Source organism: Platichthys flesus, chromosome 4 (genome assembly GCF_949316205.1).
Source record: "Platichthys flesus chromosome 4, fPlaFle2.1, whole genome shotgun sequence".
Classification (NCBI taxonomy): Eukaryota; Metazoa; Chordata; class Actinopteri; order Pleuronectiformes; family Pleuronectidae; genus Platichthys; species Platichthys flesus.
Genome location: NC_084948.1, coordinates 2907864 through 2923166, shown reverse-complemented (window position 1 = coordinate 2923166; position 15303 = coordinate 2907864). Strand labels below are relative to the sequence as shown.

At 40.9% G+C, this 15303-nt stretch overlaps 1 protein-coding gene across 3 annotated transcripts in view; it reads left to right on the top strand.

Moving 5' to 3' along the window:
• Positions 1-15273, top strand: part of b3gat1a (beta-1,3-glucuronyltransferase 1 (glucuronosyltransferase P) a) — an 86798-nt gene extending 71525 nt beyond the window's left edge. Inside the window, exons 5-9 of one of the 3 annotated variants that reach the window (XM_062385710.1) lie at positions 76-108; positions 214-725; positions 6366-6662; positions 11190-11299; positions 11482-15273. In XM_062385710.1, the coding sequence (XP_062241694.1) occupies positions 76-108; positions 214-725; positions 6366-6662; positions 11190-11276 (929 nt within the window). In that variant the 3' untranslated portion in view covers positions 11277-11299; positions 11482-15273. Of the gene's footprint in view, positions 1-36; positions 109-213; positions 726-6365; positions 6663-11189; positions 11300-11481 lie in introns of all 3 variants that reach the window. The other 2 variants (XM_062385709.1, XM_062385711.1) reach the window with 2 other exon arrangements.
• Positions 15274-15303: the final 30 nt, after the last annotated feature.

The following is a 15303-nucleotide window of genomic DNA, read 5'->3' as shown; positions in this document are numbered from 1 at the left end:
TTTCCCTCTCACGGTGCTTGCTTTCACTTTTTGCAGCCTGTCACCACCTAGTAAAAGAGATCTTTATCATTCCAGAGAGGCTTGCAGTCCGCCACCACCGGCTCTCAGGTACACTTTACCCCCATTGGGTTTAAGTCACCTGAGGCAAATATACAAAGGGCGGCACAGGTTTGCACTAATACCTTACATATGCTCTTATCTCCAAATCTGCAGATGATGGAGTCGAGGGGAAGAGGGAGGCAGGTGGCCAGGGGCAGGACTCCAAAGAATACTGTGCCTCAGATAAGGACATAGTGGAGGTGGTGAGGACAGAATATGTGTATACACGGCCTCCACCTTGGTCCGATGTGCTGCCTACTATCCACATCATCACCCCTACATACAGTCGGCCGGTGCAGAAAGCGGAGCTGACGCGGCTGGCGAACACCTTCCTCCATGTTCCCAACCTGCACTGGATCCTGGTTGAGGACTCGCAAAGGAGAACAACTCTTGTTACGAGGCTCCTTCGAGAAACAGGGCTGAACTACACCCACCTCAATGTAGAGACGCCCAGGAACTATAAGCTGCGGGGTGACACCCGGGATCCCAGAATACCGCGAGGAACCATGCAAAGGAATCTGGCCCTGCGGTGGTTGAGGGAGACATTTAATGCCAACAGTAGTCAAGCTGGAATCGTCTACTTTGCTGATGACGACAACACATACAGCCTGGAGCTTTTTGAGGAGGTTTGTGCTGATATTCAACATCACTGCTGCTGCTCTATCAGTCAGGTTCACTTTCACTAGTAACTACAACAATTATTGGTAAATTTGGAGGGCACTTGGAGAGCACATAGCTCAGCCAAGGCTAACAACCCCTATTTCACCATGTTAAAGAAAGGAAAAATAAATCCTTGATCTGCTATGGTCTGTTTATAGAGATGGATGACAATACAGCTCCCTAAAGTGATCCAAACTATATCAACCATAAAAAACTGTTCTCTTCTCAAAGGTGGTGTGTCTAATTTTGTCAAATACTTATCACACTGAGTTATGTTAAAATGTTCATTCTTCCAATAAGTTTGTTTATCAGCGCGTGTATCGACAGGCCTTCGCTACTGTGCCTCTATCCCCTGATCGCTTCTGCACAGAGTCTGGGTCCAAATGCCAAGATCTCACAAGTATTTATGGATGGTGGGAGAAAGTGGAGAAGCGTCCTCCATATTTATAAACAGTCGATGGGGTCCACCCATTTATCCCAATTTATTACAAAATCAAATGGGTTCTTTCTTGTGTCATGGCCCACCCTCCCTTATTTGTGGAAATCCATTCAGACGTTTCTGACAAACAGACAAATATACAACCTATCTATCTATCTATCTATCTATCTATCTATCTATCTATCTATCTATCTAGACTATTGCATCAATCCAATCACCTCTAACCTTAAAATGTGCAGTGCAAACTGTAAGTAATTAAGAAGCTTTGGGAGGTTGAACCATTTCCAATTTGAGACACTGAGACCTAATTGTCCTGCCTGTTTGGAAGCTTGAAAGATGAGCAGCCATTCGTCTTACAGGGGATTGATTAGCATTGACCAATAAACTGGCAAGGATAGGATACGTACAGTAGGAGTCGACAAAATTATGTGTTATATAAATGTTTTCCTGTGGATCCATCCCTATAAATTAAGCTCTAGGTGAAGATACATATTAAGTGCAACATACAGTATATCATAAGGTATACCAAGCTTCTCTACCAGGTAATGTTGAAAAAAATTCTCTGATCATTTTTTAGCTCTTAACAAGCGTAGTCGGTGATTTGAAGCGGGAGAGACGTTTGGGCATGTAATCAGGACATCTCAGGCCATCCATCACTTGAATTACCTGAGAGGACACGGTCTGGGTCCTCTGAGTATTAGCCTCAAGTCTTGTTAGTAGGGCAGACATGGGCTGTAGTAAACGGAGCGCCGGGTATTGACGGGCCTGTCATTACCTTTCTCTGGGAATCAGCCGTAGTGCTTCATCTCCCTCAGAGGCCCTCCATCACCTCCAACAGGCCTATTTATGGGCTAGTAACAGCCCTGAGGGGGGAGTGGGAGGGGGGGAGTGAGAGGGAGGGAGAGAGAGGGAGATAGAAGGAGAGAGGGAGTGATGGAAAAAAAGTAAAGGTGACAGCAAATCAGACAGACAGCTGACTGCAACTACAGTATAGTTTGCTGACACCACTGTAAAAATCGAACAGTTTGCTGACACGATAGTGAACATTCAGAGCGTCCCATGGCTCGAGAACAGATAGGCGTAGAAGGGATTCTTTCAGTGTGGAGTTACAGGTGAAAGATTGATACGCACCACTCCAGGCGTTAAAAACAGGTTTATGATTTTCTCCAGGTGATTCGAATACGATACGATAAGAAAATAGTGAGTATGCTTTTTGAACGAAAAACAGGGATTTTTTTTTTGTATTGTTTTCATAGACTGAAAGGTATATAAAGTTAAATAAAAAAACGTCAAATTGAAGCTTATCCATCATATAATAACTCATTGTTCATAGTGCAGCTCACAGCCTTTGATAACTGACAATAATGAACAGAGGTAGTAAAAATGTAAAAAACATTTATATCACTTTCATTTAACAGACTTACAACCGTGTGATATAACCAGCACATAGTGTAGCACACATAAGGTGATGCATATATCTAATTCTTATACGGATAACTTAAAATTTCCTCTAAACAACATTGAAAAATCCTTAAAATGTTTCATTACTTACAAACTCTATAATAAGTTTGACGATGATGTTTTATTTTTTCCATCGACACTCTAATTAAGCCTGAAAGTAGGCTGCATTATAAAGACTTAATTGCTGAGCGTGCTCGTCTACAGTTCTTTCAGGACAGCAGCAGTGGTTCACTAAAGCTGCCACAGCCTTACATCAACACATTACATTTCGTCTGCTGTTAAAATAATATTAATAAATGTTGAAATTAAACTTCCAACACATTTGGTTACCAGAGATTGTAGGGAGGATGTTGCTAGTCATACTTTAAGTGTTTCACAGTCTTTGTTTCATTGAAAACAAACTATCTGTGACTCTGATCTTTTATTTAATACACATTTAAATTCTGGTAATTTCGATACAGTCCTGTAAAGTGGTATAATAATTACTGACGCCTCATAAGAAATGTTTTTTCCATCTCAAACCACATTGTTCAAGTTATATACAACCCAAAAATCTTTCAAAAACCTAATTAATATTAAAAATAGAATTATTTGAGCTATATCGCAAAAGTATGACTATCAAAAAGAGTGAATATAACGAAAGATGAATTTAATGGTTGAGAAAAGTGTTTCCATTATTAATTAACTGATGATTTTTGTATTAATCATCTAATGAATGCCTCCTTTTCTGTGATACCCTGCCGATGCTGAAACACCGTCACCTTGTCTCCTTAGTCCTCTCTATATAAGCGTAGCAGGAAAAAGAGCTTAACTGGCCCACCGGCATTTACCAGAACAATCTGAAGAAACAGGGTACAATAAACACTCTTCACAAGCACATCATAGTTCTCAGAATTGGACAAGGGTAACTTTGCTTTGTGTCCATTTGTTTGGCTGCCAGCACGAGGAGGCATTTGTGCTGTTTTGCTCAGGCTGATTTTCCATCCAGACTCAACAGAGAGAATCCTCATTTTCCAATTTTCAGTATAGATAGGAAAGTGACAACACTCTTGACACTGGCTGTGAGGAGCCTGATTTAGTTTGATTTAAGTCAAGCCTGTGGGGGAAGGGGAGCAGGCAGGTGACATTTGAGCTTAATTGTGGCGGAATTCAGACACGACCCAGCTACAAAATACATTCAGTAGAGTCTATGAGGAAGGCAATTTAGGCTGCTGCACACTAGAGGATAATCAGTCTGATTTTAGACTGGAATTGCCCGAGTTCTCAACTGGAATTGTGAAGGATTTGCAAAATAATCTTAGTGCTACCGATTGAGCCGGAGCCTTCCCTATTTTGAATCGTAAATATCAATATTTACAATAATCGACTCCAACAGAAACCCGCAATACCAAGAGAGCGAGCTGACCGGGAAGCATCACCAAATAGATGTTTCATACTTGTACAGCTGCGACTCAAAACAACAATACATTTTCCAATTCACCTCCGGCTCGCATTGCTCACTGCAAAATGGAACACACGACATCGATCTTCATCCATGTTTTGTTTTTTTCTGAAATCACTTTTAATCACACAAGGGTTCTTACACTCCATTTCAGCAGATGGTGGTAATGCACCTAAATGTTGTTTGCCCACCACCATTAAAGAAACTGAAGAAGATATTTTTTCATTTTGTTTCCTTGAGATTTCAAGTCTCTGGAACCACCACTGTGAAATTGTTTCCTACTAACCCGTGTGGTCTGACTTTCTAGCCAAATCGTTTAAAATAAAAATCAGTTGAATCTGTCATTATGTCTGTGGTCTCCCACATTTTTTAATTCGGTCAAGATATGAAAATCCTCCAGTGTAGCAGCCCTTAGAGAAACTCATCCAATTGCAGTTATTTTATCCAAACTCAGATGTTGATGTATATAACTTATTAGAAAGAAACTAGAACTACCATACTTATGTTGTATGACTCCATCAACCAGGGCAGATTGAAGGCACACTCACACATATAAACCAATATAGCAGTGGCGAACCTTTGCCTCCCAGTCACTTGCAATCCAAGCACGCGAGGAGGCAAATACAACATGTGCTTCCTCTGGAGAAACAAATTTGACCCACAGTATTTGCTTATCATTTGTGTGTGGTTTGACCGTGTCTTTAATCAAATCTAGTTTCTCACATTAGGTAACGGTGGTCAACTGTCAACTGACTTCAGTATACTGAAGTCAGTTTATCTTTAAATACAAGGGGAAGCTGTTTCTGTTCCTTAGATCTTGGGTTCACAAAACTAAAAGTTTTTTTTGTAAGGTCACAATGACTTTTTACCATCAGATTAATTCATCTTTGAGTCCAATTGAGCGTTTTACTGAATTTGCAAGAATTCCCTGCAGGTATATCTGAGATAACCTGTTCAGAAGGCAAACATGGGTTTTATGAGGTCACAGTTACCTTGACTTTTGACCACGGAAATGAAGTCAATTCATCGTTCATCGTTGAAGTGAATCGGCTCTTCAGATATTGTGTTCACAAGAATGGGACTGACAAACAATACTATATGTATCAACCTATATATGCACAGACCTCCCAAAAAAAAAACTAATGCCTAAGGCTAGTGTCTGTCCTCTGTATAAAAACATGTGCTGGGGAAAAGACTGTGATACGAGATCGTGTTGGCAACAAAAACAAAAGGGGAGAAAAAAACACATAGCTGTACAATCTCATAGCCACATGCATATAATCACCTAATCCCTTTTCCATTCCATTAACACCCAGCGCTCATTAATATCTACCATCCTGCCAAATGTTATCTGGATGCCGGGCCCAGTGGTTCTCCCTAACGCTCAAATTTCCTCAAAAGTCCTGATGCAGCCTACCTCCTGCTGCTCAAGCTCTGCTCCACTCTGATCCCCTGAACTGACCACACAGCAGCTTATCAGATCACACACCACTCTTACTCTGCTATTCATAGTCCAAGGGTTATTTGCATTTGATTTGCACAAAAATGTGTGATAAACAAATACACGTATGTAAACAAGGGTGCATTTAGATGTTGAAATGTCCTGTATGCATGCTCCATATGCAAATGAGCACACTACTTAAGACACACGCTGGATACCGCACATTCGAGAGTCACCAGCAAATTATTTATTTTGCACTGCTCGATTAAAAATTAAATTTTACTCTTCCCTCATTATAAAACTTGGCTTTTATGGCTGCAGCGGCTCTTGAAAATGCCAATCACTGAGAAGCACATGAAGAGAAGGGTGGCAGGATCGTTTGATGCTGGAAGATTAAAGGACAAAAAAAAATTGAAGATGGCAGTGCTCTACCTTGAAGAATCTCCTCAGATAACCAGCAACCAGAGTCTCTCTCTCTAATGGTTTGGCTCCTTCAAACCCTCTTGGCACTGTTCGTGTTTACTCCCTTTAAAGATGGTTGAGTGTAGTTATCTCATTGTAGGGCAGCTGTTAGTGTCTGTGTGTGAGATCTGCCTATGTCCAGCAGTTTTTCAGCCGCTCATGGTGCAATGGCCTCGGCCAATATTCACTGTATTCCAAATTAATGATAGCAGCATCTCTAAAAACCCTCAGTCCGTGCTCTGCTGTTACGCTGGCAGCTGATGCTCAAACACTGTGTCTCACTGTCATGTACACTTTTTCAGATGACTAATCTTCCCTCTTGCCTCCCCCCTTATTTCTCTTCTTGACTCTCCTCTCGCTAGATGAGATCGACTCGGAAAGTTTCGGTGTGGCCTGTGGCCTTTGTGGGCGGCTTGCGGTACGAGTCCCCCAAGGTCAATGCAGCTGGAAAGGTCTATGGCTGGAAGACAGTGTTTGACCCCCATCGGCCCTTTGCCATCGACATGGCCGGCTTTGCCATCAACCTGAGACTCATCCTCTTCAAGCCACAGGCATATTTTAAGCTTCGTGGGGTGAAGGGAGGCTACCAGGAGAGTAGTTTGCTCCGGGAGCTAGTCACACTCAACGACCTGGAGCCTAAAGCAGCTAATTGCACTAAGGTAATTTACTGTTTATGTTAAATCCTGTTAAGCAGCTTGATTGAAGCGATTTCTAGCTCAGTGACTTACTAAACTGTTTGTGTGGATGGTCAAAGTTGGTTTGAAGGATACAAGTATTTGCTCGTCACTCCCATCATTCCTGTGTAATCATATCTGGGAGTGAGTTAGAGCCTGGACTCCAAACACTAAACCTGTTCTACTGCTACAATAAACGTTTGAACGTGAGTTGTCTGACTGAACTATATTAGTCCAGTGGTTCTCAACCCAAGAAGGGAATGATTAAGAAAAGTAGCAAAAACAAAGTTCTGATGCACAAATCGGATTTCATTTGTTAGACTTTTCTCTATGCTTGAGTGTTTCTGTCAAAATGTTTAATTTCAAATAGTGTTCAGCTTGTACATTACAGACATCTGATGGGTTCTGAAGAAAAATGTCTCTTTAAAAGGACTTGGTAAGAAGCCACAGTCATCTGAGATGCACAGTAACAAGGAGCCAGGTCAAGACTTTGCTTTTTGTAAGAGGTCACACAGCAGGTTCGGAACCACAGGTTTAATCTAACATGGGTTGTATTTTAAAAACAAAATTAATTTGTTTTCCATGTAAAATCTTTATCTGTGAAATTATGAGTAATCCTAGTAAAATAAATATGAGGAGTGGCTCAAAATTGCACTTGCATAAAGTAGCCTACTTAGTAAACATACTTACAGTAGTTCCTTTCCACCTCCACCTTTAGCAAACTAATGACATAAACTGCCTGCCAGGGGATATAACCTTGAAAATATCTTGTTGAATATGTTGTAGTTATAGGTGTTGAACCAACTTGTTCATACACAGTAAACATCCCCATTGATTCAGAAGCAGAGGAAATAAAGTGAAAAGAAACCTGCAATCTCTTTTTTTGAATTTTGAAATTTAGAGGTTAGAAGGGACCAGCTACACCATATATTTTTCAATCTTCCACTAATTTTCATTTGATGTTGAACATTTTTTATTTTTGTTTTCCCGGCTAAGTTTGTAAAGCAGAACTTGACCCTTAGCAACGATGATATTTATCATATTTTCACAAGTTATATAATAGAAAACTCACTGCCTTGCTGATGCAAGAAAGTATGACTTCTAAAGAAAAACTTCCCATGAACAGATTAACCAAGAAAAAGTGAAAACGACTTCCTGCAATTAAACACACTTTAGTTGCTAGTTTGGTAGTTTTTATGTTGATTCCGTTTGTTTCGACATTCTGACTGCATCGTCCCACTCACTGAAGTAAAAACATGGCTGAGTGGTGGATATTCCTCAAGATCCTTGGGTTCCAAAACCATATATGCTATCTCAGTAAAATTTGCAGGAACTTGCTGGCTACATAATTTTGTGTGTTTGTTAAAAGCAACGATTCTTTCCTTTGGTCACTGGTAAGGTAAACAGGGCGTCTTGTCATTTGCCTCAAACTTGATTAAGCTTCAACAGATTTGTGAGGCTACTGGTTTGCACATTCTCACCTGTGATCGCCCTTAACATACACAAAGTGAAAAATCTATGGAAAACACATGGGTGGAGAAAATGAGCCTGGGAATTCTTGATACATTGTTGCAGCCAACAGGTATGATACCGTATGGTGGCCTTTTTCTGGTGCTGAACAGGATAGTTAGATGATTGATGTCATTGCCATGTGGACCATGCCCATGTCTCAAGTGAGGAGCTTGTTAAGCCTGACATATTAGTTTGAGACAACAGGCCAATGCACTGCAAGGGGACATGTTGTTAAGGCTCAATCACCAGACTCACAATAGTGTCTCAAACATCGCAGCAGAGTACAAACAGGAACAGGCTGTACTGAGGAGGCAGCAGCAATTAGCCCTGCATGTCAAAGCTTAATGCTCAGTCTCTCCAATTATTCAGAACTACCATTTTATTGGGTCCACCAGTTTGACGTCCTCTTTGACCAGCCAGGAAAGGTTAAGAGGAAGGTTTGGAGCTATTGCACCATCCAAAAATACACCTCTGATGAGCATGCAGCCAATATGCCCAACCAGGTGGACTGTGTGGAAGTCTTATAATAGCACTGCCTTTTGATAGGGCTTTATGAGGTGGAAGTTGGCGGCCAAGAGGAGAAAGCAAAAAGCACATCATGGAAGGCTTCAGCACCTTCAGCAAAGTAAGACTATGTTGGGCCTCACACTTGCCTCTGCCGTAATTTCGAACCTGGAATGCCAAAACTGTCCCTGGTATGCAGGCTGCGGTCGATGCTGTGCATTCTGCTCATTAATGAAAGATAAATGACGAGACCTACCTTGTATTGTATGATAATGTTGCAACATTGGTTGACGTGTAACCCTTACTCCCTTACTCGAGATAACATATTCAAGATACCTAGATGCCAAACAAGGGGATTACATAAGGGCTGAGTTCTTTCTTAGGATAAGCACCCTGAGCTGAGTAGCAGAGGTCCTCAGTGGCTGCATTGTACAGACAGGGGTTATTTGAGCAAGCTGAGGTTCCCCACAATTCACATACGAATGTACGTGAAAAAATGATTTAAGGGTAAATTTATATGAAAAACGAGTATGACCACTGAACGCATGCCCAGTTGAATTTCTCCATCATTTTGGACCTTACTTTGTAAAGTCCCTCAAGATATTGCATGTTTTGATTTGAAACTATAAAAAACTAAAATTTTATTGAAGTACCAAGTACATACACATTTTAATTAGGTAAACTACACCCATACATGGAATGCCATTTGTACTTACAGGCCATTCTTGGCATTGCAAGTTGAACATAAACAAAAACTGTGTATAAGCTGGTGGACTGATTAGGAACACTGGATTTCTTGGATATCATTGATTATAACACTTCTCATCCTGCCCACACATATTAGCACATTAACTCAGATACATACAAATACACACAAGAGGCTTTCAGCTGTTCCATCGTTCTTCTCCATGCCCACTCCTCCATTCCTGCCTACAGCCCTTCGTCTGGGTAGATTCACTAAGCCTCTCTCTGGGCAAAGAGGACTTTGGCTTGTCAGTATCCACACTGCGATCACCCAACACACACACACACACACACACACACACATAGGGAGAGAGCGAGACATTTTCAGCCAGCTTTTTCTCCTGCCCTCCCCTAGCCATTCAGATGGGTAAATGAAAAGAGGGGATTCAGAGAATGGCCAAGGAAGCGGAATTGGAGGTGTTTTTTTGCATGGGGGTGAGTGGCTGGGGGTTAGGGACTTCACACTGATTACAGATGAGTGCAGGGATGGAGAGAAGGGGCAGCAGGAAAAGAGAGAAAATAAAATGGAAAGTCGTGCATGGGCATCTCTCTTCTTTATAATCTACCTCTTCAGATGTCAGCGTGACTATTGACCTCCCCCTACACCTGAGCAAATGGGGAGTGGGCTCCTGGCACATCTTAAACACACCCTATGCATAATTCATGAACGCCGCTATGGAGAGATGAAAGGAAGGAGGGCTCCAATGCAAAGAAGAGAGGGGAAATGAGCTTGACTCTTGTTTTTTTTTCCTCCTCTCCCCTGTTCCCCTTGCTGTCCTTTTCCTGGATGTTTGTCTGGTCTTTGGGGCCAAATCAACCCAGTGTGAAAGATTGATAGCACTAGCATACCAAGCAGTTCCTCCATACTGTTCTGAAATATTTTCTGCTGGCTGTTATTAAAGGTAACTATTATCCTATGACTTCAAACAGGCTAAAGAGGATTGTGTCATGGTCTATATAAGATAACACACTCCTGTTTTCCTGACTCAAGAGCTGTCTTCACAAGGGATGGTGGAATTCAAATGATTCCTTTCTGTTGACAATGAAATTGCAGCGATTAAAAGAGTGTGCTGCAACATAAATGTATTTTAAAATATGTTTTAATTACATATAATTACAAGTAGAGGCCCTATATATTTTTCCATGAAACTCTTTGGGAGTTTCCCTATCCTGGAAAATAAAACAATGATCAAATTCATGTTAATTCACTCTTGCAGATGGATCCGGTCCCCGTCCCATTCAGATCAACTTCCATCCATTCTGAATTTGTTCAGGACAACCACAACCATTCATCTAAAATGGGGAGGGTTTGATAAAATGACAGAAAAGTCCCACAAGGAGCAGTACTGATGTATTTTCATTTACCACCAAGATAGCCGTCGCAGATGTGAGGAAGTAGTCTGACTTCACAATAAAGAAAAACTGGAAATAATTCCTAAGGATGCGATCCACGTCCTGTTGTTCTGATTGGCTGTCAGAACAACCAATGCTTCAATTGCATCTTTAAAATCAGACCATTGGCGATGCTTCGAGATGTGTATCCCATCAGCCTCACTGATGCACATCCCAAACCTACAAATAGAACACAGGCCGAGTGGCGGTGTGGTTTATTGGGATCTATGTCCATAATGGAATGATTTGAAGAACATGACGCAGAGCTCAAAGGGAGAGGACACTGAATGAGTGCACTACGGGAAACGCAATTGCTAATGTTCCTGTTGTTTGTGTTCCCATATGTTTTTTTCCGACCAGATACTTGTTTGGCACACGAGAACGGAGAAACCTGTCCTAGTGAACGAGGGGAAAAAAGGATTCACAGACCCCAATGTGGAGATCTGACTGTTTTCCCTCAGTAAACCACGGTAAATAATTATGATTACAAAGTTTCCATTACTGAACTCAATTTCATTCTCAAAAGAAATTATTTTCACTTGGTCTCAACCAGTCTTGTCCGTTAATAAATGACACCAATAAAATGAACAGGGTGGCCATAAATGAAGCCTTTGCCCTTTTTCTCAGCATATCTTAATCCTTTCTGTTGCAGGTGGCTGGCCTTGGACTTACAGCGAAAGGAAACGTCAGAGTCTCTTGATAAGTGCAACCAGTGTTCACCTCTTAATCACCAGAAAATTAAAGGAAGTGGGAGCCTTTGAAGGGGGATTTAATCCTCTTTACTGAGACATTCTTGAGAATAAGGACTAAATCAGTAAAAATGTATCATATCAAAGCACAGATGAGTAAGAGGTGTCGGATATTTGTCAGGACTGAAGTGCAGTGGACGTAAAGAGGACGCCTCACGGGGGATGGCGTGGACAGTCTTGACCTGCACCTTACGCTGAGGACAACCTAACAAATGAGGCAGCACAACATGAAAAGAGAACCAGCGGATTCGATCAAACAAACAGGTTAAAGAAAATCCTTCACCTCATTTAAAGAAGACACTAAGAAAATAAAACACGTATTGTCTGGATCTGCACATGGTACAGAAGAGAAAATCCTCTTGTATGTACAGACCTGGCCGACATCATCAGTCTGGATAAAAACTCACCTCCAAAGACAAATGTGTCTCAGGTGGATTTTCCTTTGAGCAAATACAAACATGTAAAGGGAAGGAATGTTCTTTTGATAAATAAGAAATGTTTGCTTTAATTTAATCTAATTTAATTGGACTGGGTGTTGACCCAACACTTGACTTACTGGCTAGTTCAATACTACTGACTCTTACCGACATTTACTCTTGTGTTGTCATTGTTCATTTTATAGTGTCATTAAAACTCATGCATTTAAGCCACCCGTACACTTGAAGAGAGACTGAGACAGAAACGTCAAACAATCCTAACATCCAAGACCAATAATACAAAGACAATGTTCCTTTTGAATGACGGCATATTACGGCCATTGTAAGTAAAAAGAAAAAAACAAGACAAAGCCAGGGGAGGGGTAATTTTAGGTGATAAACACTTCCGTCCCTAAAGTAAAAATGTACCATAACATTAAGATATACTTCAATCCATTAATTTAAAAAAAAAAAAAATAGTGTCAACCCTAACCCTTATGTCGAGGAACGGCCTGCAAAGTAGCAATATGAATTCCTCTTGATATTAATCCATGATGTGTTACGTTTGGTTGAATCTGCCAGGCTGTAAAGAGGGAAAGGGCCGAAGAAGGCTGAGCTGTGAGCTGGGGATCAGACTGACGAGACAGGGGGTTGAGTGAAGCTGGACAGTGTCCTGAAGTGTCCTGAGGCTCATGTACAACATCCACCAAGTTTATCCAAAAAATGGTGATTTTTGTTGTCATTTTCCAACTTTACTGTCGGATTTCTTTTTCACAATATCCCCTCTGCCTCCCTTGGCTCTGTAATTGATCTCAATTCATTTAATCTTTTGCCATTTTTAACAATGGCCTTGGCGCTGTTGTACCTTTGCGGCAACATGTGTAAATACTCATTTAAAAGGAGAACAATCGCAGGATTAAGGACAAATTTTGGCCGAACCATTGTAGTCTATTTATATGTTAAGAAAAGAATGCGAAAAAAGTCTCTCCTCTCTCCCCCCAACTGAATTTCTCACAATGATGCACGACGAGGCACAGTTTCACTCTAGGTTCAATGCATGGGAAGAGTAATAGCACATCACCTCTTTCATTTGGTAATAGAAGCTCCAGGTTGTGACACATTCATAAAGCATAGACAAGATCATCCAATCAGCTAAACCAGAGGCTCGTGGAACGTTGACCTGATCCTCATGTTATCTCTAGCATTCAGTGTCATTTGTAATATTGTGGGGACCCAGTGTGTCCTTTTAGTGAGTTAGTGTTTCTCCTCGTCTATGCACGTTCGCATAAGTACACGAGCCACACGTTAACAAGGGTCAACAAGGGTCAGCCACAAAAGAATTAGAAAGTGCAGGAGCATCAAAGCTCCAACAAAATGGTTTCACCCAGTTTTGTCAGTCCCCCTCCTCTCGGAAAAATACACTTAGAACTGTACGTGTAGTCACTCAGGAGCAGCTGGTTTAAGTTGCTGATAACTGATATCAATTATTTATGCATGGCCCCCAGAATATTTAGTTTTTTATAAAAACTTGAAATGATAGATGCTTCTCTGAATTGACCGCAGGAAAATTAAAGCACAACTAAAATAGGAATCATATTTTTCCCTTAACGATTTGCCATCTTCAGTATTATGGAGCGTTATCTCCTGGTTTCTTTTTGCGTTAGCATACATCTTTAGCTGCATTAACTGGATCACTGGAACTTGCCGCAGCACTAACGATCAACAGCATGATGCCGTACACGCCCGAGTACTGTAACAAAGTTATTCTACACCTCTAAAAAATAGAAATCTCTCCTCTACTTGATAAGTCGTGCGAATGGTGCAATACACGATGCACAGCGGCTCTTATCTAACGTTGCCTGGCAGAAGTATCGAGAGATAATTCAAACGCTGAGCCTCTACTGGTGCCAGATTATCTCTGTGTACCCCTCACCCACCCAACCCTCACTTCCCCCTCTTTGACACACACACACACACAAACTCACACACACTGCTGCGGCATAAAAACGTACAAAGGCGCTAACAGCCTCTTGGGCTCATCAGCCGGAGAAAACGTGTTGTTACATATTTCACTCGGAATACAATAACAAACACATCTAGACAATGGCTGCATGTTATGTCTATCATCAAACTGGCGGTTTTCATTGACTGCATGATATTACACTGCGCAGAGTTCTATTCTTCAACCCAACTCCCGTTATTTATTAAAGATCAAATTTTATATATTTATGTATTTATTTCAAAGGTGGACGTGCAATTTAAGACAAGCAGTGTTTGCCCTTATTTTCCAGCTTCTCGCTACAAAAGCATGTGCACCTTCATTATACTGTTCAAATCAATTATCACATAGATCAGTAAAAGGTTAGCACCAGCAACAGGCAGATACACACACACAGACACACCATTATAGTACTGCTGTAGATCCAAGTTCTGGTCGAGTGGATATAATCTTCTTTTAATCTAAATTAATGATGAATCCACCTAAACCTTTCTTCACCCTTAAACAATTTTATAGATGCAGTCTGTTAGGGAAAATTATCAATGTGCAAAGAACTAACTGTATCATTTACTTTAAAGTCAAACTAAATCCCCGCTCTCCTATGTTCCTGAGTGTTGCTTTGCAGGTAAACAAACATCATGCAGTTTACAGATGAACATTGGTTAAATCACATTCAGAGAGTTTCTCTGGTATATCCCAAAGGAGAACATCAAGTTGGGGCTCAACCTTGAGGGTGATGCTGTTACGTTGCAATTTGAATATCAAGCAATATCTAATGTCTAATTTGTTTAGTAGAACCATCCTTCCTATACATCAGCAGTGCATTTTTATCCAATATTCAATGTCAGTTAATGACCATTACCCTCCGAGGGCTTCTCTAAGGCACAATACACTTGACACTCACACACAAGTCCTCTCTTCTTTCCGCATCCCCACTGTCATCTTCCAGCCTCATGTGATTCACATTTTATGCATGTGACTGTTAAGGTTGTTTATTTGCCACATCAGTTCTGTCTCAGAGAAAGATGTTAGTTGAATCAAGAGAAATAAACAACTGAGATAAAAACAACCTCACACGGTCCAGACTTTTCTGTCCAGTTGAGGTATATACACTTTGTGTTGTATGATGTATGTCTGCAAACTGAGATCTGACACATTTGGCCTGTGGAGAGCCAAGTGTCTCAAACAAATGCATGATGCACACTGTTTTTGCAAAAACATAAAATGGGAGACAAATTGAACAATTCAACAAATTTAATAAAATAACTCTCAACAATTACAAAATTGATACATTTGTACAATTAATTGAC